Raw genomic sequence first — 27,068 nt, forward strand, 5'->3', positions numbered from 1 at the left:
CTGGGCATGGCATAGCAGGATCTCTTCTTACTGACAGCCTCTCCGGCCTTGCGGCGGTCTGAGTCTTCTTGTGACTCAACCCTCTGGACAGGCCACGTTTAGTCCCATCTCCTCTGGAGTAACAGAGTCTGATAAACAATGGAGTGGCAACCTCAAGCCAACTCTCCATCCCAAGTCCTAACACACTAGTCCTTCCACAAGTGGTCTCCAGGATCTTTTCTGGTGGCCAGTGGAAACCCAGACCCTCTTCTCCTCTGGGTTCCAGTCTAGGGACCCTGTAGAAAGCAGCCAAGGTCCATCTACTCAGACTCCTTGCTGCCTCCCCGGGACCACTTCCAATCTCAGCCTGTCCACAGACCTTTCCTGCCAGCCCCTTCCTGCACTCACTGTGCACCTGCAAGCCTCTCAGGCACTCCCTTCTTTCAGGGCTCTGGCTTGTAGGATTCTTCCCTAGAGTTCTTTGCCAAATCCCAAACCAGAAGTACAATCTGACCCACTTCCATCCCTGCCAGGCTTGAATGTTAGTCCTTTACAAGTCTCCTTGGTACTCTACTTTTCAGCTGAACACTGACACCCCAGGGCTGCCTCCCAGGACTCTTGCCTCCATTTTGAGATGCACCACACAAAGTAACTCCCCTCCTGTAGCTTTTCCCAGTTCTCCTCTCACCTGACTTCTATCAGACCATTCTCAGAGAGCAGGAACTCCCAGCCTCCTCTCTCCTGACTCTCTCTCTGAGTTTTCTCAGTCCTGACTCTCTTCCAGGTGGACCAGCTAATTGACCTACTTAGCACCCCTCTGGGTTCCAGCTCCCAGGCTCTTATTAACCCTCTCAGTGCCAGTGTGGGGTTTACACTCCATTATACCTGCATTCTCAAATGCACATTATAGAGTCAATTTATTTTAATATAGCTGACAACTGGAAATGTTGATTGAATCACAACCAGAATTTTTTCACATAATGCCCTGTACACCTGGCTACTTATGTACCCTCTGTATATCCCATTGTAGAAGTTAAGTTTTGTTGAGTTGTATCTACTGTCAGGTCAGAGGATAAAACTGTCTCTAATACCAGCAGCAGGGTGCTCTCAGGAGGGGGCTTGCTATGACAATGGGACCAACGAACCAAGCTTGCCTAAAGGAAGGTGACTTTTAAAAGGGTTATGGATTAATGAACAGTTACCTTGGAATTCTGGAAAAGAGCTCAAACTTATGGCCAGAGTTGGTCTGAGGAAGAGCCTGATGTGTGATGAGAACTTTGTTTGTGAACTGGACGTGTTGCTAAGTCCCTAGGCTGTTTTTTGTGTAAAAAATATTTTAGGTAGATGTAGTTCCTAGACGACTCTGGAAGGAGCGTAGTGAACAGCCTGGCCTGAGAGCTTTATAAAAAACCCAGAGTGTTTTTGAGGAGAGTGGGACCAGTTTGGGTGTTTATTGTTTTGTTTCATGGTCAGGATCTTCCCTTTCCTTTGTTTTCTTTTTCTTTCTGCTGAGTTACGAGTCTCCCCAGGCTGATTACAACCTACTGGAATGCAGGCTCAATATTCTTTGTGTTTAGCAATGCATCCTCCACTGTTGTGGATCTGGAAAGCATCAATGGGTAAGGAATGGTGTCCCTAGCCTCTGTTTGTCAGAGGATGGAGATGGATGGCAGGAGAGAGATCACTTGATCATTGCCTGTTAGGTTCACTCCCTCTGGGGCACCTGGCATTGGACACTGTCGGTAGACAGATACTGGGCTAGATGGACCTTTGGTCTGACCTGGTACGGCTGTTCTTATGTAATTGCTTTCTCTGCTGAACCAGAGGCTGAGAGAGAGGGGATCCCTACCTCATCCAAGAACTAAGGAAGTCCGGAACTCTTCTCCTGAAGTAGGCTTCCTGACGTCTAAGGGACCAGAAATCCTCTCTGCTTGAGAAAGGAGCCATGACTTTAGTCTGAGCTGAAAGTAATTATAGCCACCCAACTACTACCCAATCTTCAACCAGCATGCTCTTTCCATTTCTCCTTTGCTATCTCCTCCTTTGTTGTTTGGTTTTGGGGAAAGCGTTCTGAAAAGCTTATGAATTAGCTGAGGATTTTAGGGTTCTAGTCCAGTTAATATTTTCCATTTGTGTATGAAAAATTAAAACTGGTTTTGTAACTTGCCTGTTCTAGTGAATGAAGGTGGGAGGCTTGACGGGGTATGTGTGGGTATTAATAAGTTAAGGTGCAGACCAGGAGAAAAGGGTCTTACATTGCAGCATTGGCCACAAAGTGCGCAAAACAAACATCTGACTAAGACTTAGTTAGACCTCTGCCTATGTAATTCACTCCCCAGGACTGTTTGCTAGAGTTTGAAAGCTTCAGGGCAAAAATGCACCCTGTTCCAGCAGGTTTCTGCATGAAGTTTGGGCTTTATGGGGATAAAACATGCTAGTTAAGTTCTATGGTTCTTTGTAGACATTGTGATTTGTTCACTCCATATGGGTATCAGCTTCCATGGTCTCTGGCAATGAATGGTTCTTTAGATAAGCTCCAGGATACAAGTGCTAGATTCCACCACCCTTAATCATGTTGAGTAGAACCTTGTTTCATGAGTAGTTTAATTGATATCAATAAGTCAGCTCTCAGAGTAAAGAGCTGCTTTGTGTGAGTAAGGGAGGCATCATTGAGCCCTAAACAAAAAATTAAAATTACCAGCAGAAGATACAGAATCTGATGGAAGTAACTATTATTAGGGAGATATTTGCACTGTGCAGAATTATGTCCCCACCCAGATCTTCAGAGATTACTCAACCTCAGGCCATATCCACAGAGCCTCTGCCATCCTGGGGAACAGGATCCTGGAGGAAGCTGTAGGAGAGGGCCTAGTTGTGCATCTGCACTGGAGCTGCACTGCCAGGGAGTAAGGACCCTAAAGCTAGTGCAGAGGAACAGGGCCTCTGTGAAATGGATCTTCAGGGCTTGGAAATGTGATGGGAACCTGGATTGATGGACTAGTTCAATGTGATGATTCCTGGTTAGACACTGATGATACAATCCTCTTTTATTTCAGTATCAGTGGCAAATTGAAGAAGGCAAAGTAGGACCAGGCGTGTTAAGGCTCCAGGTGGAAGATCAAGATTCTCCAAACACACCTGCTTGGAGAGCAAAGTACAAAATAGTGAAAGGCAATGAAAAGGAACAGTTCACCGTTGAGACCGATCCTGAAACAAATGAGGGCATTTTAAGTGTTATTAAGGTAATGTTACTGAAGCCGTAGATTTGATACAATATGGCATTTAGTAGCATGGACAGATTGATTGTAATGTTAGTAGTTGGAGCTGCTTGTAATTTGAGATCAGTTACTGCTCTCACTTATAGAAAGATGATCTTTCCACAGGAAAAGCCATAATTTCTAATGGAAGCTTCTCTTTGGGGTTTGCAGCCTCTGGACCATGAAGGTGACTTGGAGAAGAGACTTGTCATTTCTGTTGAAAATGAAGAACCTTTATTTTCATGCCATAAAGGGAAACTGAGGAGCCATCCTGTAGCCCCCATTAGTGCATCCGTGGCTGTGAAAGTCCTAGACAGAAATGATGCTCCTGAATTTCACCCGCTTACACTTGTTTTTCAAAAAGAAGAAGGCGTGAAACCTGGGACGAGGCTTGGAAAATATTCTGCTGTAGATCCAGATGTGGTGCCAAATAAGATAAAGTAAGTGGAGACACTGTAAACCCTGAGCTGGGGAAATTGTTAAGGAACATAAAGGAAAGAGCGTTTTAACTTTAACAAAGAAATCTCTACTTAGTGCAACTGTTCTAAACTGTATGTTGGAGCACTAGACTGACTCCAGACTTAGACAGAAAATATCTAGTTTTGCTTTTGGAATGGTAAAAATAATGATTCCAATCATACAGTGCTTGCTTGGTCAGAACTCCCATTGACTTCCTCCTTCTTGAACTGGAATGGAAACTAAATCATCCTCTCACCCTTAACAGTGGTTCCTCCAGGCTCTGGGCGAGGCATATTAGCACTGGTGTGGGGAACCCTTGCATTGCCACTAGCTACACTGCAAATGTTTCAGCCGATAAAGAAAATTCAGTCCCTAGTGAAGCTACCTCATCACTTTTCATCACAAGAAACACTAAACAAAGTGAAGTCCCAGAGTGGAAATATCTGAGGCTTAAAAAGATACCAGGAGATGTAATGGAACTTGTATTTGAGTGCCTAAGACATTTAAATAATTGCGTGGCCTTGGGTTTTTTGTCTTGTTTTGTTCAGATACAAAGTAGTTCATGATCCAGCAGGGTGGGTGACTGTTGATGAGAACTCTGGCGTTATTACTGCCATGAAAGAACTTGATCGGGAATCCCCCTATGTGAACGACAGTGTTTACCCCATCATTATTCATGCCATAGATGATGGTAAGTTTCTGCTCAGATGGTAGCAAATGAGACCATTTCTGAGTATGTGCTGTGAGCATTAGCATCACTGTAGAGAGGAATAACAGCTCCTGTTACTGGAAAAAATAGTTTCCGTTGAGGAAGAGTGGGGATACTTGAGTCGATTGCACGGTGAATAAAGTCTTCACTTGCTGCTAATAAGTCTTTTTTTTCAGGACTCCCTGCTTGTTTTGTATCCAGAATGCTGCTCATTTGCGTATTTGTTCAGAAGATCAGATTTTCAGTGACACCTGTCAAATTCTCCAGGCACACGTGTGAAGTATAAAGGCACAACTAGCATCACAATCTAGCAAATAAACATTCAAAGAAAACAAATTTCCCAACAGCCTCCCGCTTAAACCCTTCCTGCTGTAAAATGGGCTCCACTCTGTCTCCTAATCAGTGCCTCAAGTGAGCGCTTGGGAAAACAGGCCAGACTTGTACTGTGCCCTGAAGTTCACCAGATATGAGCTCTAGAGGACCAAGGAGTGTGACAAGTGGAAGCCTCCCTCAGTGGGAAGGGCCTGCTACTAGCCTCACTTAGCAGATAAGGGTGCTGTCAGCTCATCACCTCAGATGATTGCAGCTGTGTTGGGAGCTTGTAGGGGGAGAGGTGGGGCATTGCAGGTCTCAATCGACACCTCTGATTTTACCCAGACACTAATTAGCTGCAGTACAGATGATGGATTACATGGGTAGGGCAGTGCTACAATCCCTCATGCACTGCTGGGAACTGAGGCACAGAGATGGACTGACTTGCCCAAGCTCACACTAGAAATCTATGGCAGAGCAGAGAATTGAACCCTGGTGTCCCAAGTACTGGACCATCCACCTTCCTTTTGTACTTCCTTCTGTGATCTCATAATTGGGGCAGGAGACGGGGGAATGAGAGGGAGGACGAGGTTCTAGTCCTGGCTGTGACCTTGCTGTGTGCCCTTTGGAAATGCATCTAACTCCTTGGTATCTCAGCCCTGGTCTACACTGGGGGTGGGGAATTGATCTAAGTTATGCAACTTCAGCTACGTAAATAATGTAGCTGAAGTCGACATACTGAGATCGATTTACTGTGGTGTCTTCACCACGGTGAGTCGACTGCTGCCGCTCCCCCGTCGATTCTGCTTGCATCTCTAGTGGCTCTGGAGTACAGGAGTCGATGGGAGACGGCTCGGGGGTCGATTTATTGTGTCTAGACAAGACATGATAAATCGATCCTTGCTGGATGGATCGCTGCCTGCCGATGCTGTGGGTAGTGTAGACATACCCTCAGCTAACCCATTTGGAATAGGGGATGATGATATGTATCTAATTGACAGTAGTATCAAGGGTTAATTATTACTGGCTAATTGATTATTACTAATAAAGCATATTCTCAGGTAAAAGACACACTCTGAAATGATTGACTATGAATCTGAATGGAGGATCAGTACAGAAAATCCTAATGTCCTTACATCTTGCTAATGTATTAACTTAGGGACTAATAGGAAATGAATGGGCAGGGGAATCATGCCAGATTGTTGCCTCTTGCCAATATCTTGGCCAACCTCTGTTTTCTCCACCTAGGTGTCCCACCGCAGACAGGCACTGGCACCATTCTGCTTTACCTGTCTGACATCAATGACCACATGCCAACATTAGTCACACGTTTCTTTGAAGTTTGTGACAAAGCAAGACTGACTCCTCTCATCATAAAGGCGGAGGATAATGACTCCCATCCATATGCCAGTCCTTTTACATTTAAACTCGCTGATGATTCAAAAAGTATAAAGCAAAACTGGAGATTAGGAAAGAGTTTTGGTAAGTTCTTCCTCCCACACACTCTGTGAAACCCCTGCTCACTTTGTCATCCTGTCACTGTTTCACACAGGCATAGTCATGTTTACCATCTGTTATTTATTATCACTTCAGGGTTTTAAGTTCTGCACTCCCACCTCGGAGTAGATTCAGAGTAAGTCCACTCTCACTCCAGTGGAGTCACTCCAGAGTTACACTGGAGTAACTCTGGAAGTCAGAATCCGCTTAGATGTCTTTTAATACAATTGTCCATGATTACAGGCTCAATAGGATTTTGCACCATTCAGCCTTCTGCTTTGAGGCCTCAAATCTCACATATGGCAAGAAACGGTTTTCTGTTGGGATTATCGACACAGTTACTATGGAACTGAAGGCATTACACATATTGGAAGGTGATAGATCTATTTTAATGGACACAGTTATCAGGTACAGGCAGGCACTAAAACACTGGCACATACAGTTATCCACTTTGCACACACTGTCTGGGTAGCGGTGTGTGCAAATTAAACACCAGATTGTGAATCTAACCTCACGGACATTCTGTCCCTTTGTGCTTCCAATCAATTTCCCCACTCAGTTTGTATAACTCAGAAGGGCTCAAAATGGGGAAAAAAAGCCCCTCCCTCCTCCATCAACACTGTGCTTTCAGGCTGTTTATTGCTTTTTACATGCAGCTCAGGAGTTCTTGCCTTTCTTCTTTTAGGTGACTCAGTTGAACTTTTAATGTTGAGAAACCTCCCACATGGAAAGTATTTGGTGCCTCTCCTAATTCTGGACAGGCAGGGATTCTCTATGAAGCAGACTCTGTCTGTGAGGCTCTGCCGTTGCCCAGATGGACGCGCGTGTGAAGATCCGAACTCCGTGCAATTTAGCCTTGGAGGTGGCGCCATTGCTGTGATTTCGGCAGCCCTCCTGTTGCTTCTCGGTAAGATACCCTTCTAAAATTTACCCCTCACTTACTCATCACCTGGCTATAAGATGGGAGCTGCAACCTATTAATATGTGGCATGTAGTACCTGCCTTTAGAGGGAACAAGTGGCAGTAAAATGGCCATTTGACTCTCTGAATATGTCTGAGTGCTATAGAGGTGGAACTAAATAACTGCTCTTTTGTGTCACCACCATTCAGTGGTCTAAGCAGATGATCTGTTGCCTTATTATATTCTGGAGCCACCTTCGTCGTGCAATGGGAGCCATAGTTGTGCTCTTGTAATGACTACCGCAGTCTTTTCATCTCCAGCAACCAAGAGAACAGTCTGTTAAATTATTTGGCAGATGCCATGATGTGCGGCACAATGGCAGATGATATCCAGTGCTGACAAATGAAGGGTAATGGACCTTGGAAGGGATTATTTAAATGACCCATCTATATTTGAGAGGGGTGAGGGACATTCTAAATTAGCTGTAGCGTCTCAGAAGGGCCTGGGCTTTATTGTGGAGAACTCAGTGGAAACCTGTGCTCAGCGTGCAGTCATGATCGAAAAAGCAACATTAGGCTGTATGAAGAGTGGGTTAGAAAGTAACACTGTCAGTTCTACAATGGCATCCCACGGTGAGCTGGGACACTTTCATCTGGAACAGTGTGTTTGTCTCAAAAGTATAATGAAAACAGAAAGGGTCCAGAGATGAGCAGTGGAAATGAACAGTCCTGGGAAGTCTTCCATCTGAGGAGAAAATGAAAAGCTCAGGGCGGCGTATTTTAGAAAGGAGATGAGATAAGGCGGAGTGTGAAATGTATGTCACGCTCCTGCTGACCCTTTCTTGTATGACCTCCAATGAAATGGAAAGGCAGGACACTTGAAATGGATAAAAGGGAATTCTCTCTTTTACAGCATGTAGTTAACCTGTGGAACTCATGGCCACATGCCAACATTAGTCGCATGTTCCTTAGAACAATATCGTTGAGGCCAAGAAGAGTTCTGTAGGAAGACAGAAAATTTGAGTAGAATGTAGGCACTTATAAGGATAGTGAGAAGATTCCTGGATGAAGTTAAAATGTATAAGGCTAAAACTTTTGGCATTAGCCAAGCCCTAACTGATTGGGAATAGATATGCAGTGTTGTAGCCCTGTCAGTCCCAGGATATTAGAGAAACAATATCTCTTGTTGGGCCAACTTCTGTTGGTGAAAGAGCTGAACTTTCGAGCTTACACAGAACTCTTCTTGAGGTCTAGGAAACGTATTTAGCTGTGACACTCAGCACAAGGTGGAACAGATCGTTTAGCCTAACACAGATTTCAAGGGACCTCCCATCACTGGGGGAAAGGAAAAAGGGGAAGCTGGAGTGGGGTAGGTTTTGTTGGTGGGTTATAGATTGTTTTAATAAACCATAATCCAGTGTCTCTATTTAATCCATGATTTTTAGTGTCTAGCAATGTTATGAATGTAAGCTCCCGGACTTGTCTTTTGATGGTGTTGTGAAGGTTTCTTTTGAGGATGAGGACAGAGGTTAGATATAGCATGATCACTTTGTGAAAAGTGTTCACCCACAGGTGATAGGGTGTTTTTTGTCTTATTTTCCTGTGTGAGTTCATTCGAGATGGTAGTGATTGTTGGTTTCATTCACATAGTTATAATTGGGCATGTTAGTGCACCAAATGAGGTATACAATGTATTATGATAGCAATGGAAGTAGGGGTTGATCTTTGCAGCAGTGGAGATATGTCTGCAGGTTTTGCATCTGTTTTGGCAGGGTCTGGTGCAGCTGTGAGTTGGTGTGTCCTAGTCGGTGAGGAGCTTGCTTCTGATGATGAGCTTGGAGAGGCTGGGGGATTGTTTGAAGGCCAGCAGAAGGCATTCAGGAAAGATTTCTTTCAGGATGAGTTCCCACTGAGCATGGGTTGTATTTATTTGATGATGCCTCTTATGGGTTCCAGTAAGGGGTGGTAGGTGACAGGGAGGGGTGTGGGGGCAGGTGGTGTTTTATTTCTGTATTGAAGTAGATTCTCTCAGGGCTGGTACCATGATGTGATCCACTTCTCTGGTGGAGTGTTCTTGTTTGGTAAAGGCAGTTTTCAGTGCACTAAGGTGTATATCTTGGACTTTCTCCTTAGAGCATATTCTGTGGTATCTGAGTGCCTGGCTGTAGATAACTTTCTTGGTGTGTTTGAGGTGGTTGCTAGATTTGTGGAGGTAAATGTGGTGATCTGTGGGTTTCTTGTACATAGTTGTCTGTAGGGTTCCTTCGTTGAAACTGGTGTCCAGGAAGTTGATGCTAGAGTGGGAGTTTTCCAAAGAGAATTTAATGGACAGATGGTGCCTGTTGAAGTTGTGGTGGAAATCTATGAGGGATTTTAGGTCATCTATCCACAGGATGAAAATATTATAGACATATCTTAAGTTTATCAGTGGTTTTCTGGTGCATTTGTCCAGAAATTCTTCAAGTGGCCCATGAAGAGGATGGCATATTGGGGAGCCATGCTAGTACCCATGGCTGTTCCCATGGTTTGAACAAAATGTTTATTGTTGAATGTAAAGTTGTTATGAGTCAGGATGAAATGGATGAGTTTGGCAATGTGTTCAGGGTGGAGATCTGAGTCTTGTCCAGCATCTTGTAAATATTTGAGGCAGGCAGTGATGCTGTCATTGTGTGGGATGTTGGTGTATAAAGAAGTGACATCCATGGTGGCAAAGATAATGTCCTGAGGGAAATTGTTGATGTTCTGGAGTTTGTGGGTTGATTGTGTCTTAAAGGAAGTCTTTTTGTGTGGTGACTGATTTGAAGATGGTTTCTAGGAGTCCGAATATTCCTTCACTGAGAGTACCGTTGCCAGATATAATGTGTCTGCCTGGGTTCCCTTGTTTGTATCTTGGGAAGCACGTAGAAGGTCCCAGTGGTGGGTTCTTGGGGGATGAGTTTGTAGAGTTTCTCTTGGAGTTGTCTGGGGGAAGGATTTGATGATATCCTTAAATTCCTGTGGTGTGGGGTCTTCTTTGAGTTCTTCATAGTAGGTGGTGTTGGAGAGTTGATTAGACAGAAATTTCCCATAGAGGAAGGTTACTCCACAATTGTCTGTTGCGGGGTTTCTCACACCTTCCTTTGAAACAGCTGGAGCTGGCCATTTTCAGTGACAGAATGTTGTGCTAGCTGGACCACTGGTATAGACCAGTCTGATGTTTCCTATGTCTGAAACATGAATTAATGAATGATATGAAATCTGACCTCTACATTCATAGAGCTCAGTGAGGTGCCAGCGGGGCTGCTTTGAAAGGCTGTGAGGTGTCAGTAGCAGTTCTGGTCATTCTTTTCCTGTTTCAGTGGCAGGCTGTCTTCTGCTGCGGTGTTCATTTGGGTCTGAAAAGAGGAAAAGCCAAGCCCATCTCCCTTTTGAAGAAGGCAGCCAGACTTTAATCAAGTATAATGAAGAGTGTGGAAACGTTTTGTGTCAGGTGGGCAATCGAGCATATATCCACTTTCTCACTCCTCCCTTTCTCAGCAGAATGTGGCAGGAAAATGACCTGCTGTATGGTATTGGGTTATCCAGGTAATGGGGACTAACTCTGATGCATCCTCTGCCATTCCAATGGTTTTCTGGGTAACCTTCTTCTTGGACTCCTCATCCCGTTGGAATGTATTAACAAGGCAGACCTGGCACTTTGCTGAGGAAAGATTTGAGTGGCTCCTCCGTCTCTACTTACCGTGTGATACCTGCCTGTTTAGTGAGAACAGGGAAATAACAAATGACATGAAGGGCAGGGGTTGCAAAATATTGGTTAGGAGCCAATAGGGATTAATAGTCCTTTGTTCTGTACATTTAATGAATGCATGTCTTCATCTCTGCCCTCTGCAGGTTATGCCTGATGTTTTGGATTATGCTAGCCAACTCTCTACATATGCAGAAGTCAGAAAAGGAAAACAAATGTCTGAGGTAACCACTCGTTTGTTTATATATTCGTGTAAATGGAGTGGTCCCTTTTTAACACCCTAAGTAGATATTAGAATTGGAAGGGATCTCAGGAGGTCATCTAGTCCAACCCCCTGCTCAAGGCAGGACCAATCCCCAGACTGATTTTTGACCCAGTTCCCTAAACGGCCCCCTCAAGGATTAAACTCAGAGCCCTGCGTTTAGCAGGCTAATGCTCAAACCACTGAGATATTATCATGCTGTCTGGAGTAGCTCACAACTTTTGAGAGCCTACCTCAGGGCAGACTGTCGGAAAACAGGGCAGTCACCCCAAGCTGGTAGTATGGTCTACATTTAGATTTCACCAAATCAGTAACAAATGTGAACCCCTGGATTGCTATATCCGTCTTACCATGGAGTCACAGACAGTCCCTGTAGATTCTCCAGCCTATCTTGCCACCCAGACAAACTGGACTTTGTGATAAAAGGTCACAAATCAAAAACAGACCACATCAGGTTGCTCCCAGTCCCAAGAGACCAGTCACTTACCCCATATCAATTGGTACTCCAGATCTTACACCAAAGATAACACTGGCAGCCAATTCTATAGTAAACTAAACCACACTGTCAGTTTCCCAAAAGTCTTCTCAGATTGTCTCTGGGGATCTCTGCTTTGCATCAGGTACACTTCTCTGTAAGAGTCCAAACAGTCCAGAGATCAAGGGTCTTTCCTTGAATCCATCTCCTGACAGAAAACAAGCTGACAGTGTCTCTATCCATTTGGGCTTTTCCTCCGACAGTGAGTGAGGAATTAATTTTTGAGTCATTGACCTCCGGTCATCACATACTATGACCACTGGATTTGAAATTAGCACTTTTCTGTTAAAGTCCTTCATTAGCATTCCACAAGGCTTCTTTGAAGGGTTAGTTAGTTACAGTGGTATTTACAATGTAAATGTTTGCAATTACATTATAACAGGATACAGATAAGTTAAAAAAATGCATGTAACATCCCTTTTTCATGATGCTTAAACACCAAATACATTCTTATATATTTAACAATTACTTTGGTCAATACTAATACACAAGTTAATTGACCTGGGACTTTGGCATGAGCTGGCACCTGGTCTGCCAACGTCACAGATGTGCCTAACACACGGCCTGTGACATGAACCACAGTGAAAAGAACAACATAAGACAGCCCTATTTGAAAATAATAACCCTGTAAGTAAAATGAAATTGCACTGCCATTCTGAGCACTGTGCTTCGTCACTTATCGTTTTCTGAGGCTGACATTTCTCAAGCTGAGTCTCCATTCAGAATAAAACTATTTCCCCTTACAAGACTCTTAACTATCCAGCCAGGTATTTTAGTGATGTGAGCTTGTTGTTTGTCATTGTAGGATGTAAATGGAATGGCACCATCTGCCTCCCTTAGATCCAGTCGAGGACACTATGACCAAGATCTATGTGTAAGTAAACTCTACAAACTAGCATAGAGTATTGGGGGGGGCGGGGGAGGTGGATGAGGGGGAGTGAATGGCAGAAGGGATGAGAGGTTAACTGTGGTGGGTTTTATTAACCCCTAATAACTTTCCTGGAATCATACAACAGTTCCCTGTGTTTATTTTTTAAAGGGTGCCAGTAGAACGGTCCAGGCCAGACCAGTAAGTGACAACCACAGTTCCCACGTAAGTAGAATGCCTTTCACTGTGTTATGCTCACTAATGGGCTCCACAAACTATCTCTGTCTGGGGACAGGTTAGAAAAAAATGCAGAACATAACACCTTTACTTTCATAGCATAACCCTGAGTCAGTAAGCCTCACTTAAAACACTAGGCCTTTGCAAGTAAGGACTACTTGTGTGAGTAAATATTGGCGGGATCAGGTCCTGCCTTTGGTGCCTTTAACTGAAAGGAATGCAGTGAATTATTATGATCACCATGTTTATGATCGTCCCAAAGGCCTAACCAAGACTGGGGCCCATCGTGCTAGGCACTGTGCAAACAGAGTAGCAGATGGTCCCTGCCCAGTGAGCTTGCAATCTAAATAGATAAGACACATGTAATGCCTACAGACCCCGGTTGTTGGTGAGCAGGATTGAACCAGGGACCTCTGGAGCTTAGTGCATGAGCCTCTGCTGCATGAGCTAAAAGCCAACTGACTGTTAGTGAAGGCTGTAGGGCAGACTCATTTTTACCTCTCTCTAAGGGTACGTCTATACTTACCGTCCGGGTCGGCGGCTAGCGTTCGACTTCTCGGAGTTCGATATATCACGTCTAATCTAGACGCAATATATCGAACTCCGAACGCGCTCCCGTCGACTCCGGAACTCTACCACCGCGAACGGCGGTGGCGGAGTCGACGGGGGAGCCGCGGCCTTCGATCCCGCGGCGTCTGGACGGGTGAGTACTTCGAACTAAGGTAGTTCAAGTTCAGCTACACTATTCGCGAAGCTGAACTTGCGTACCTTAGTTCGACCCCCCCCCCTTAGTGTAGGCCAGGCCTAAGTGGTCTCAGTACCCCTAGATGGGACAGAACACCACACCCAGGAGGTGTGTAGGTTACATACTTCCCCTAGCTGAGGAAGCGTGTCCTGAGCATTAGAGTCTTCCCAGTTGAAATCCCAGACAAGGCCCCACTTGTAACGCCGACAGATCCTCGTTCTCGGCAGGCAGGATCGAAGTGGGGACCTCTGGAGCTTAGTGCATGAGCCTCTACCGCATGAGCTAAAAGCCAACTGGCTGTTAGTGAAGGCTATATAGCAGACTCATTTTTACCTCTCTCTCTAAGTGGTCTTGGTGCCACCAGATGGGACAGAACACCACACCCAAGAGGTGTGTGGGTTACACATGCACAGGAGAAATGGCTATAACATACAATGAATGCTGAGGAATTTGTTCAAACCAGAATGACACTTGTAAAATCTTGATGGAGGGCTATGGCCTTGCTGAGGTCCAATGCTATGTCTCTCTTTCAGGGGGTCAACAATTCCAGATGCGTGGAGACACTCCACAGAAGACCCCTCACTATGATTGTACAAACAGTGGGTGAAATGTTGAATCAGGTAGGGAATAGCTGGTTTTGAACTCCTCAGTATTGTCAGTGCGTCCTGGCTATGGAACACGGTTTGCCCTGGGAACTTTCCAGCTGTTCATAGGAGAGACACACCTTCCAGGAATGGGAAAAGGGGCTAGGGTGTGTAAAACAGGCATTAACTCGCAGCAGAATCCGAACCCCTGGCTGAGAGCAAGATACACAATCTGGGGGAGTGTGAGGAGGGGTCACTTACAACGATCTCTGAGCCTTTGCTGAAGATTTTGTGTCTCCAGCACTTCTTGCTGTGCCATTCTGGTTACCTACAAGTTACCTGGACACTTGTGTGTCCGTCACATGTGCACCTTTTCCTTTCTGGACAGGCACTGGGTGCTGAAGTGCTTCCCATTGCAGGTGCACGGGTAAAGCCAGGTTCCTTGCTCTTTCCGTTCTGTGTTGGCTGGGAAACTTGTAATTTTTCATGCTTTTTGTATTTCTTCTGACAGCTTCCCTGTGCTACTGTATTGCAGCGCTGCTCCCGGGGCACTCTTTGGTGTAGCTGATGTGCTTTAAAGGGGCTGGCTGGTTGGGTGGGAGTGACTAGTATTTCTTACAGTATCACCCTGGGACTTCTTGCTAACCTGCTACTTACAATGAATCCCACTGGCTTCTAAAGGGATGTGAGAGATGGAGTCTCCAGGGAGATTTTGTTTTCTTATTTGTTCTCTTTCCCTTCCTCAGAAGCTCTATCACCTCAGCAACCTGGAGGAGGACATAGTCACTTACCAACCTCGCATCTATGCCGAGGAGGGAAAGCTAGAGAGAAGCAGCTCCTTCAGGTCCCTGCTCATTGACGACGATGAACTGCCCAAGGATTTCTTGGACGCCCTGGGACCAAAGTTCACTGCTCTGGGTGAAATCTGCCAGAAATGACTTCAGTCACAGCCACTCCCATAGGAACAATGGAATGGTGGGGACCTTCCCAAACAGGTTTGGAAGAGACTCGACCCAAGCACAAACATCTGCTGACCTTTGGTGGCTCTCTCCTACAGGGAATGTCCCCAGAGTTGTATGTAAACTTGATGCTGGGTCGCTCCCCTTTGGGTTCTCTGCCTGGCTAGACAGGCCCTTAGATGTCAGCAGAGAGCTCTTTCTTTTAGAACAGTTACTCCAGCTCTCTGAGCTGAAGAGACGGAAGTGCAGGTCCAGTCTGGACAGGCCCTAGGCATCAAGCATCTCTAGCCACCTGCAGTCAGTGGGTCTCCCCTTTCTGACCAAAGGCTCAGGACTTTCCTTTAATGTTTCCTTTTGGCTGTGTTTCTTTTCAGACTCTCTCTCAAACTAATCTGACACAGACTCTCATTTCTACCAGCCAGCGGTAGCGGCCCCCTTTCCCCCCTGCCCCCATGAAATTCAGAAAGACTTGTCATTATTGCCAGCCTGTCATTGTTGCCAGCACTGAGTATTGTAGCTTCATCTTCTGTGTGAAGGGGCTAGGGCGAGTGCAGCCCGCGAATTGAAATGTCGGAGGAAACCAGGTCACTAGTTGTTTGGGCCTTATATCGTTCCTGAGGTCTGCAGGTATCTGCTCTCACCCCTCAGAGAGCTAGAGATTGGAATAATCTAGAAATAGGATGGTGTTTTAAAATCCACAGTGGTTAAAGCCCATGTAGGGTTGTAGAAGTGGATGAAAAGCCACCATCCTGATGATATTTAAAGTAGCTCTGCTTGGAGTTCAGCTCACAAAGCAAGCACAAGTTCTGGTAAATGCTAGGTTTTTGATTAACAAGACAGCGAAGGCCATTTCCAGCTAGTCCTGAATTTGTGCAGCAGCTCTTCTGTATGTAGCTGGCTCATCTTCCACCCACAGATGCTGGCTCACACCCATTTCATGTGGGCAAAGCCTGTCTTTGTACATTCAAAATGGGCATCTGTTCACTTCTGTGGGTGCAGGCCTGTTGCAAAAGCAAGTGTGCAGAATTTGGAGGTGGGCCCCGAAAGTTTCCCCTGTATGGTTAGAGGAGCAAAGTCCCAGCAGTGGCTCAGTACCTGGGGTGGTTTGCTTTGGCAGATCAAAGGAAATAGATGGAAGTGCCCACAAGGTTCCCATCCAGAGCATGCTAACTGAGTAACTTTCTGGCTGCATTGTTCCAAGGATGTGCTGAGCTCTTTGCTGGGGAAGATGCATGCTGGTGAAATGGAATCTTGGAACACGCATAAATGATCTGAGGGCGTGGGAGAAGGGTCTCTCAAAGATTGCAGTACAAATATGTCCATTCAGTGAAATCCTAGGTTCTCAGAGTGTAATGGATGGGCCAGTGTGCAGGAGACCCACTTGAACATACATATGTGTTGCCTGCAGGGTCTGGAGACTCAGAGGGGATATACTAGCAGCCAGTCAGGGGTGTTGGGGGTAGGGATTCTCCTTCAGTTGCTGTAGGATAGCCTGTGTGTTGGGACCAGGGGGAACAGAGCTCTAATCTGTGCTGCTTGAACAAGGATCTGCCTGGGTGGGGAACATGTAACTCTTTGGGAGCAGGTGACTTTCTGAGTCTGGAAGTGGATTTTAATTGACGCTGGTGAGTTTGTTAATGGCTTAGCTGGTGTGTTGCATTTTGTACATATGCTTTGGGGAGTCTTGTTGGGAGATAATCTCATATGTTGTCATACATACACACACATATAAATATGTTGTAATACGTTATAGGCTATTTGAAGCCTAGTGTGGGTGAAGTGCACTTGACATGAGTATGTGGGTTGTGTGCTGGCAGCCAAAGTGAGGATTTAAGGTTGTGAGTGGTCAAGGACTGTTTCTGTGAAACAATTTGTGATCCTGGGAAAGATAAAAAATCAGCAGAAAAGGGAATAACATCGATGGTGTTGTCATGGCAATGTGTCCGTTACAGCTGTGGACAAAAGTTGGGGGAAATGAAACGTTTTGGATTATGCCCAGGACTGTTTTCTTGGAGTTGTGGGTGAAAGGCCCAGCGAACAGAAACAAAGGACTGATGACGCAACGAAATGGACTATAAATGGTTGTCTGATACATCTGCAATTTGGAGTCAGACATCGATCCAGAGCCCTGATTTTGAAGAGGTGTGCGAGCCGGCTCCCCACGCATTATAATTGATTGGAGCAGATCTCAACTGGCCGTCGGGACGTCATTCTAATCTTCAGACTCTGGTGCAGTATGTTTGGGGTATGAATGTGGAGTGACTGAGGTTTGTATTGTAACCAATAAAAGTATTCAGAGTATTGTATACTAACACTGTGTCCAGTATCTGCCGGCTCCCCCATCCTGTAGAGAGGCCTCTATCAGAGCCTAACAGTCTGAATCGGGCTTTGTATAGATCTAAAATAAACACATGCTCCTGCTCATGCGCGACCCCTGACTGCCTCTCACAAGTGCCACCATGTGGAATTCTCTTCTGCTTGATGCCCACCCAGGTCCATCTTTGTTACACTTCAGGGCAAAGACTCAACCCTTGATGTTCCTGTTCACATTGTCCTGTGTCTTTATGCTGTTTACTCTCGGCCTGACTGTTCCACACACCTGCTAGAGGGGGTGCAGAGGGGCCACGCAATAGGGACTTAACATCTTACTTCCATTTTGCCAGGGGCTGGCATCTTCTGTTTACAAACTTTGTTTCTCAAACTCCCATCAGGTTTTAGCACCAGGTGACAGTGGCGTGGACTCGAAATGAACTGCCATATGCTAGCACATCTCCCTGTGGCTTTGCAGAGACTCAATTTCTACCAAATGTGGGCATATCACTAAATGAAACAGCCACAGAACATAATGGCTGGCTCCTTTGCTATAGGGCTTTACACACACCCATTCCTGTTCTTGATTTAAGCTTTTCTATCTAGTCTTATGGGCCATAGAGATAATGGCTCAGTGGTGTTAAGTGTCTCATTCAGAGCTTCAGTCAGCAGCAATACTAAGTGCTAAAAATAAAACACTAATGATGCAAGCTTTATGTCATGATAGTATGTTACCCCTATAAATTCCAGGCCTCTTGTTGATGTTCATACACTCACTGCATGCACCTCTGCAGCAAGAGAGGTCATTTATTGTCTGGAAAACCCATCTTTATCGTGAGAAACAAAAGGAGTGTGAACTAGTGACCTTATTAAAGAGAGCATAAGCAACAACTTGATCACAGCCAGGAGTTATCTGACACTAAAAGGACTCTTTAATCTGGCAGACAAAGGCAAAAGAAGAGCCAGGGGCTGGAAGTCAAAGTTAGCAAAAGTCAGACTGGAAATAAGACTCTGTTTTAAACAGCAAAGGTAACTAACCATTGGACCTAGTAGCCAGGGATGTGGTAAATTCTCCACTAGTGGGAGTTTTTAATTCAAGAGTGAATGTCTTTCTAAAATTCTGCACTCTAGTTCAATCACAAGTGATTGATTAGATGCAGGAATCACTGATGAAATTCTGTGGCCTGTGCTACACAGGAGGTCAGTTTAGAGGATCCTAATGGTCTCTTCTGGCCTTGAAATATATGACTATGTAAGGGGCAACGTACTTTTACTGCTACTACAGTTAATTTTATCCGATGCCTTTGCAGCAACTTCTAACAATTATTTGAAAGGTTTGTAGCATCCCTGCCATATGGTATCAAATTGTAGCATATTAATGTGTAGAGCCCTGAAAATCTGCAGATATCCACTTTATATCCACTGACCATGCTTGCAGATTGTGGATGGATGCGGATCCAAATTTTATATCTAGAGCCCTGCAAAACTGTGGACATCTGCTTTATGTCCATGGGTATCCGTAGACCATGTCTGTGGATTGGATGCAGATACACATTTTGTATCCATGCAGGACTCTATTAATGTGCACTTACTGTATTGTGATGTCACGGGTATGCTGCCACCTGGTGGCTGTCCCTGTTGTTACATGTTTGTGAATGTAATACTGTTAGTAAAAAGTGACTTGCTAAAGCTGCCGTTTTCTTAATGCTAAGAACTGTGAACAGCAGCACTGAGCATGACTGTCCACTTTCTCCAAAACACCTGTTTCCACAGAGAGAAACTACATGGTAATTGTGATGGAGAAGAAATGCTGTAGGCTTCCTCATGCATCATTGACAAAACTCTTGCTACTGATGGGAAAGCAAGAAAAGGAGCATAGAGATTTCCTCAGAGTACACTGACAATATACATTGTATAACAGTGTGCAGTGTCCACAGATGCACACACACACACACTCTAACATGACAGTGGAGCTGTGTTATGATACTGATGTTCATGAATGAGGAAAGGGAGGATATGTGCAAAAGCTACTCCGCAGCCACTAGTGAATTAACATGCAGAAGATGGGGTCAGCCGTAACCTCACTTCTCTGTTGTATTCTTTCTTCATGAGAGAAGCAAAATTCTCCATCAGAAGTAGATCTGAAGTCCAGTATCTCAGACCCCGCACTCCCATTTCAGAATGTACTCAACCTATCAATCCCTTTGCTCAGATGCCATTAACCCGATAATTCAAAGCTGGAAACCTTCAATCCAGTGCGATCAAAGAACTTTCTCTGACTGGCAAGGAGCTAAGTTTCTCTAAATGCCTGAGGCAGGATCTGCTAACACAATAAATCATTACTCTGATAAATTGCCTTTAACTAATCATTGCAGCTGGGAGCCTTTGGCTCAAGCCCAGTGCTTTAGCCAGTCTGCAGCAAAGTATCAATACCTACGAGGGCTGTTATATTACAAACTGTACCCATGGGAGTGAGATTTGAGCTGGGATGTCTTTTTCTGTTTAGGGTGCTGAAAAGTAAAACACCCCCCCCACAGACACACACTAAAGAAAGGCACGTGTGTGGTCACTGTTCACATGTACTGTGTGTGTGTAGCATACTGTGGTCAGATATAACACACACACACAGACTCAATGGGCATGAGTGGGGGTCAAACCCACAGTCTTTGAGCTAAGAGGAAGTATAATGGCAGGGATCCACCATTCTAGGCATTCACCATGGCATGTACTATGCCAACCTGTACCTACTCTATAAAACGATACCAGCCGCTGTTACAGTGCCCCCATCCAAGGACCTCCAAACCCTTTACACGCTAAATCAATGTAACCTTCCACCAACTCAGCGAGCTATGGAAGTACCACCCCTATTACCGAGAATGGAAACTAAGGCAAAACACAGATCTTTCCTTGGTCACGGACACAGAAGACACCTGCGTCATAGCCAGGAATGGAACGTGGCTCCTTTGACCCTCAGTCCTGGGTTTCAAGTACAAGGCCTTTCTTTCCCTTTTCATAGTGATTAGAGCAGCTGCCTTGCCTCTGCTGCTGCCTCTTAGGACCAGACTTTTTATCTGTCTAAGGTACTTACATGGGCTTCATTACTGTAGTGTCCAAGCCCCTCACAATCCGTGCAACACTCCAGTGAGGTCAGGCAGTGCTGTTATCCCCAGGCTACAGGCGGGGAGCTGAGGCACAAGAGGGAACGGCTTGCCCAAGGCCACACGTGGAGTCTGCGGCAGAGTGGAGAATTGAGCCCAGGTCCCTCACCCAGGTACCTGCACCACAAGACCATCCTGCCTCTCAGGCCTGTCAGTTTTGTGCAGTTACATGTGCACAGTGTATTCCTAGCCTGCTATCGTCCATTTCTGATCACAAACGGGCTAATTTCGCACCTAAATGCGTGCTGCAAGCCACACTGTTCCCTGACTTGTGCACATAATTGTGGTAGTTACATGTGCAATTTAATTGACTAAGTCAATGCTTCATTCATTTGAACATCTGTCAGTGTTTTTCCAAGTGGCTGTCTGCCTCTCACTAGTGACATCCGAGTTTTCATCTAAGGATCTCAAATCACATTACGAACACTTCCCAACATTTCAGGGAAAGCAAATGCCCAAACACCCATAGAGAGACAATGGCAAAGCTAAAGAGAGAACCCAAGAAGTGGGATGCCCAGTTAGTTGCTCTAGCCTCTGGACAACACTCCCTCCCTTATCAGTCAGTGTGTGGATTTTGACTGAGCTGGCATTTGCTCTCAAAAGGGAGTCTAAATTATTCCATTAATCTCCTACTAGTCTAAAAACTAGCAACATCTGTTCAAGGCATGAGTGGCTTTTTAGCACAGTTTGGCAGCAGGGGAGCCCAAGCTGATGAGGTCTGTCCTCTCCACTCGATTACCACAATCAAAAAGGATTATTTGGAGGCTTTAAAGCAACATGATGATTAATAACTAGTGAGAAAGAGGCATAAATCAGGGCACATCTCACCCAAATTACACATTTGCATCCATCACGCTTTTGCAGACATGACTGCAGGAAGCCAGTAAAGAAATGGCTCTTAATCATGGGAGACCGGGTAAGAATCTAGAGACAGGCATGTTTGTGGGCATCTGGAAGCAGCACATTTTCTTGTGTCACTTGCTCCCCAATACATGTAGCTCTATTGGAAAGATCCCCAGCAGTCCCTGTGACACTGTTGGCACCATGAGCTGCTATCATGATGCCTGTAATGATGATACAGGATCATCAGTCTCCCAAGCTCCGGGAGTGATCTCCTGTTTTTTTAGTTTCAAGCTGCCAATCAAAGGCCAGTCTTTCTTTCTTTTTTTAAAAAAAAGCAAATACTGAGTCCACCCCGAGTCTAAAGTTCAAGCCCCTGCTTTCTAATTCCCCATTAAAGTCAGGGCTCCATTTTCAGCAGGGCTCCTTTAACTGTGCCTGAAATATTTTTTTGGCCCAGCCATTTACAGACACAAAACTCACATTTGTTAAAACCCTAAGACGGGATTTTTATTGCGCCTCTAAACAGAAACAAGCTGGCTGGACTCGTTTTCAGACTCCTTTGAATGTATCGCAATGAGCTGGCTAGTGCGCATGTGTACCACGGCCCTATTCAACAGACCCAGAACTGCTCCATTAAGTGTTAGGTACATCAAATGCTCACACACTTGGGCGCATATTTTGCATGTTTAACTCCCAGTCTGGTGCCCGGTGCAGCAAAATAATCACCAAAGGGTCCCTAGCAGAAGGTTTCGACTGTGAGAAACACTAACAAGAACAGTTGCTTCAGAGAGCTAAGCAGATGATAATGAACTAGAGCGTTCAGAAGGGAATAACTGCAATATGGTCGCAATGAGAACTAGTACCCAGATCTTGTGTGTGTTCAGGCAAGTCAAATTTGTATACAGGAATGTAGAGGCCAATCTGAGCAAAGTGACCCCTGGAAATAAGTAGCTGCCAAGACTGCACAGGGACTCTGGCAGAGCAGATAGTTGAGCCCAGCTGTCCCAAGCAGGTACCCTAACCATTAGGTGCTCCACTTAGGAAGGAACAATTAGTTTCACACATACAGAATGGGAAGAGACTGTCTAGGAAGGAGTACAGCAGAAAAGGATCTAGGGGTTATAGTGGACCACAAGCTAAATATGAGTCAACAGTGTGATGCTGTTGCAAAAAAAGCAAACGTGATTCTGGGGTGCATTAACCAGTGTGTTGTGAGCAAGACATGAGAAGTTATTCTTCCACTCTACTCTGCGCTGGTTAGGCCTCAACTGGAGTATTGTGTCCAGTTCTGGGCACCACATTTCAAGAAAGATGAGGAGAAATTGGAGAGGGTCCAGAGAAGAGCAACAAGAATGATTAAAGGTCTTGAGAACATGACCTTTGAAGGAAGGCTGAAAGAATTGGGTTTGTTTAATAGTTGAGCCCAGCTGTCCCAAGCAGGTACCCTAACCATTAGGCCGTTTCCTAGTGTGAGGCAGAGTGACAGTGTCAAGGTTCCTTCCCCACTCTGAACTCTAGGGTACAGACGTGGGGACCCACATGAAAGCCTCCTAAGCTTAATTACCAGCTTAGGTTAACAGTAAGCTGCCACCACCAAGCGTGTTCCAAATCTTAGGGGAGAGCCACTTGGAACTTGCCTTTCCCCAAATATTTCCCAAGTCTCTAACCCTTTCCCCTTTCCTGGGCGGATTTGAGACTAATTCCTCCCTCCAAGTCCTTACCCCCCTTTTCCTGGGTAGGCTTGAGAGTATTCCCTCACCAATTAGTCCTGGTGAACACAGATCCAAAAACCTTAGATTTTAAAACAATGAAAAATCAATCAGGTTCTTAAAAGAAGAATTTTAATTAAAGAAAAAGGTAAAAATCATCTCTGTAAAATCAGGTTGGAAAATAACTTTACAGGGTAATCAGATTCAAAGAGCCCAGAGGAACCTCCTCTAGCCTTAGGTTCAAAGTACAGCAAACAGAGGTAAACCCTCTAGCAAAAGGACCATTTACAAGTTGAGAAAACAAAGATAAAACCAACACGCCTTGCCTGGCTGTTACTTACAAGTTTGAAATATGAGAGATTTTTTCAGAAAGATTTGGAGAGCATGGATTGATGTCCGGTCCCTCTTAGTCCCAAGAGCGAACACCCCCCACCCCCAAAAGAGCACACAAACAAAAGCCTTCCCCCACCCCAAGATTTGAAAGTATCTTGTTCCCTTATTGGTCTTTTGGGTCAGGTGTCAGCCAGGTTACCTGAGCTTCTTAACCCTTTACAGGTAAAAGGATTTTGGTGTCTCTGGCCAGGAGGGATTTTATAGTATTGTACACAGGAGGGTTGTTACCTTTCTCTTTATAGCTCTGACAGACAGGTAGTGCCAGCCCAGAGCAAGCGGCATGTGCTACTGAACTAGAGGAAGTGGAAGAGAAATGGGGCCTGATGCTGTACTCCTCCTAATTCTGGCCTGCAGGATCGGGACCAAAGCACTGATTGTTCAGCATAACTTCACCTCTTCCTCTGTGTCTGAGGGAATGTGTGGGGTCTCTTGGTTGCTCAAGACCTGCTTTAAACTCAGTCCCTTCAGGGGTCATAGTTTCATAAGTGCTAGTGATGGACTACAGCATTTCAATTACCTGCTCCCAGTAAGGGGTTTGATCAAGATGCCTGTGAATTGCCATTACTCCTGGCCCCTGCTAGGCTTAAGTCTGTGGGAGTTGCAGCCACACAAGCGTTTATTGTTGCACAGTCTTCATCTGTGTCTTCGTTTTTGCCTCATTTATAAAATCTCACTGAAAAGTAAAGTGACATGCAATCAGGCCTGGGGAAATTAACCACCTCAGGTCCACACTCTTCCCTCAGATCAGACATTAGAGAGGAGGCTGCAGTTGGTTTGATCTACACCCTGGTTTATATACTGGAGCTGTCAAACTGCACCACGGTTCTGGATTCCAGTTCTTATGAGGATACATTTTAAAGCTGGAGGGATCTAGAATAAAATTGTTAAAAGCCCCTGGGGCCCAGATCCTCAGAGGCATTTAGGTGCCCAACTCTGACTAAAATCAATGGGAGTTCGGCTGCTAAGTATCGTGAGGGTCTGGACTTTGGAAGCTAAGCTCCATTTTCAAAAGCGACTTCAGACACTTCAGAAAATGTTCCTGCTAATTGTTGTAGAAGCAGGACCCTTTGTGCAGGGAGCTGGCCACTCACAGCACTTAGTCTTCAGTCAGTCAGTTATAGTCACTGCTGTTCACTGAGTCAAAGGCAACTGTAACGTTCATCCCCCAACAACTCAGGTGGTGTTTTGTTGAATGATGACACCCCCCCCCCCCGCAGTGGAGTTGTCACCCAAGGCCTCTCAAGCTCAGCAAAGCATTTAAACACACATTTAACTTCAACTAAATGGCTCACGTGTTTAAAGCAATAGGACTGTTGATGCGTTCAAAGTACATGCTTAAGCACCTTGCTGAATCAGGACCTACGCCTAATAGCCAGGAGCAGCAGCTGATCCATAAACCTCTTATATGGCCTTGCTGCTACAGGGGGACAAAGACCTACAGTGTGCTGATGTGAGTTCCACATGTTCCACATTGGGCTGCAGGGCAATAAGAAGGCTCCTCAGATCTTCCAAGGGAAAAGCTCCTCCTGCCCTCTGTTCTCCCACTAGCTTGGCCTTTCTGTGTCATGGCACAGACAGGGGATCTCTCAGGACTGTTAAGCTGCTGCTGTAGTTGGAGGAAGATTTTCCTACATCAACTTAGAGTCATCTACTCCCCTCTGAAGGAGCCATTTGTCCGAATTATGAGGTTACTACATCAGGAGTCATCCAAAGGACAACTAGATGATAACGACAGGAGGGTTTTTAAGGTGAGGGTGACCCAGGTGTGTGGTGGCCTATAATTAGTTCCCTTAATTAACATCTTAGCTGTTGTCATATTTCACTGTCTTAATAATTAAACACAACAACAGAATGTTGAATTAGGGGTGGTATAAAAAACACAGCTAGGCCTGTGTGAATTTCTCCACGGTTTGTCTGATAAGAGGCAAACAGACTTTGCCGCGATTGTGCTAGTGGCAAATTTTCACAACTCAGTGCAAAAGCCATTTAGCACCCTTAAAGGAACTGGAAATGGATTTTTTTCTTCTTTTTTGCATGTGTGGTGGGGCTGAAAATTGACAATAATGAGAAAGGTATTAAAAAGGTGGCTTCCCAGCTTAGCCTGCAATTGCAATCTGATTGCAAAGCTGGCAAATAAGGGAGTGCAGCCCACATACGAGTCACTGGCGTAACATCACTTCTCTGTGCATTTTTCGTCTGATCTTTTTCTTCCCCTTTACTTTATGCATTTTGAAAATCGTTAGTGTCTGACCGAAGCTGGAAATGCCTGGCTGAGGATGTATGAGCTGACAGTTGCTAGTGTCCACAGTTCAAAATGACCCTCCGAATGGGCTCTGGAGGCTTGTTCCCTGATTGGCTGGAGGGGCCTTCCTGGCACTACAGCCAGGAACCAACTCGCAGAGAATGCACAGCTGGGAACTTGCCACACAGACAATAGCTAAGTGACCTGCTTGGTCAGTATGCCTTGGCCTTTCTACCAGCTAGAGAGATGTTTCATCCCACCCTGCATCAGGGATCTCTCCTCCCACAAACGGGGGCAGCAGAGATTAATTAAGCCATGAGGTTGCAGTATTGACCCTCAGCAGCCTGGATGGGATGGGATGGGAGAGGACTCCCTACCCCCGGCCTGCTGTGGGACTTCCCACTTCCCTATGCTCACTCTGCTTATTGAACCTTAGCCCACTGACCTTGTTCACAGTGACACAGGGAGCACGTCCTTCTTGTTCCAAAGTAAGCTGTTATCAATGCTCCAAAATGCCTGTTGTCGTTAGTTAAACGTATCCTAGCAGCCACCTGCTCCTGCCTGTACTGCATTCGGGTACTGGGGCATTTCTCAGGGTGCTGCAGGCACTTGACAAAAATACCCCGATCACATATCACCCACCTTGTAATAGCTTATTGCTAAATTCTCGGTGGCCTCAGCAGGAGTCTGCACTATCCTCTCATGTTCATGTGGCACCATTATTTCTGTAGCTCTGGTCATACATTTGACATGCTATAGAAGGATCATCTCACCCCTACAGAAGTGCGGCCACTTCTGGCTTGCAACATGTTGTTATGAGCTGGGTGGATATTACTGCGATGAGTTGAGTTAAAAACCCAAGTGAGATTGGTAGGTGCAAATTCACCCTTCAATTAACATCACTGTAAACACAAGCCCTACCAAAGACAAAACATGTGTGTGAATCTTGGAAGGTGGTAAGGTGATAGGGAATAGCCAGCATGGATTTGTAAAGAACAAATCGTGTCAAACCAATCTGATAGCTTTCTTCCATAGGATAACGAGTCTTGTGGATAAGGGAGAAGCGGTGGATGTGGTATGCCTAGACTTTAGTAAGGCATTTGATACGGTCTCGCATGATATTCTTATCGATTAACTAGGCAAATACAATTTAGATGGGGCTACTATAAGGTGACTGCATAACTGGCTGGATAACCATACTCAGAGAGTAGTTATTAATGGTTCCCAATCCTGCTGGAAAGGTATAACAAGTGGGGTTCCGCAGGGGTCTGTTTTGGGACCGGCTCTGTTCAATATCTTCATCAACGACTTAGATGTTGGCATAGAAAGTACGCTTATTAAGTTTGCAGATGATACCAAACTGGGAGGGATTGCAACTGCTTTGGA

General features: G+C 45.3%; 1 protein-coding gene across 1 annotated transcript in view; it reads left to right on the top strand.

Moving 5' to 3' along the window:
* CDH26 (cadherin 26) overlaps window positions 1–15,148 on the top strand; it is a 34,781-nt gene extending 19,633 nt beyond the window's left edge. The window contains exons 8-18 of the mRNA XM_039498251.1: window positions 3,036–3,221; window positions 3,408–3,676; window positions 4,244–4,386; window positions 5,965–6,198; window positions 6,899–7,120; window positions 10,452–10,582; window positions 10,984–11,061; window positions 12,440–12,508; window positions 12,674–12,727; window positions 14,018–14,104; window positions 14,815–15,148. Of these exons, the coding sequence (XP_039354185.1) occupies window positions 3,036–3,221; window positions 3,408–3,676; window positions 4,244–4,386; window positions 5,965–6,198; window positions 6,899–7,120; window positions 10,452–10,582; window positions 10,984–11,061; window positions 12,440–12,508; window positions 12,674–12,727; window positions 14,018–14,104; window positions 14,815–15,006 (1,665 nt within the window). The 3' untranslated portion in view covers window positions 15,007–15,148. The remainder of the gene's footprint in view (window positions 1–3,035; window positions 3,222–3,407; window positions 3,677–4,243; window positions 4,387–5,964; window positions 6,199–6,898; window positions 7,121–10,451; window positions 10,583–10,983; window positions 11,062–12,439; window positions 12,509–12,673; window positions 12,728–14,017; window positions 14,105–14,814) is intronic.
* The last annotated feature ends 11,920 nt before the right edge of the window (window positions 15,149–27,068 follow it).

The sequence above is a fragment of the Mauremys reevesii genome, linkage group 13 (genome assembly GCF_016161935.1).
Source record: "Mauremys reevesii isolate NIE-2019 linkage group 13, ASM1616193v1, whole genome shotgun sequence".
Taxonomy (NCBI): Eukaryota; Metazoa; Chordata; order Testudines; family Geoemydidae; genus Mauremys; species Mauremys reevesii.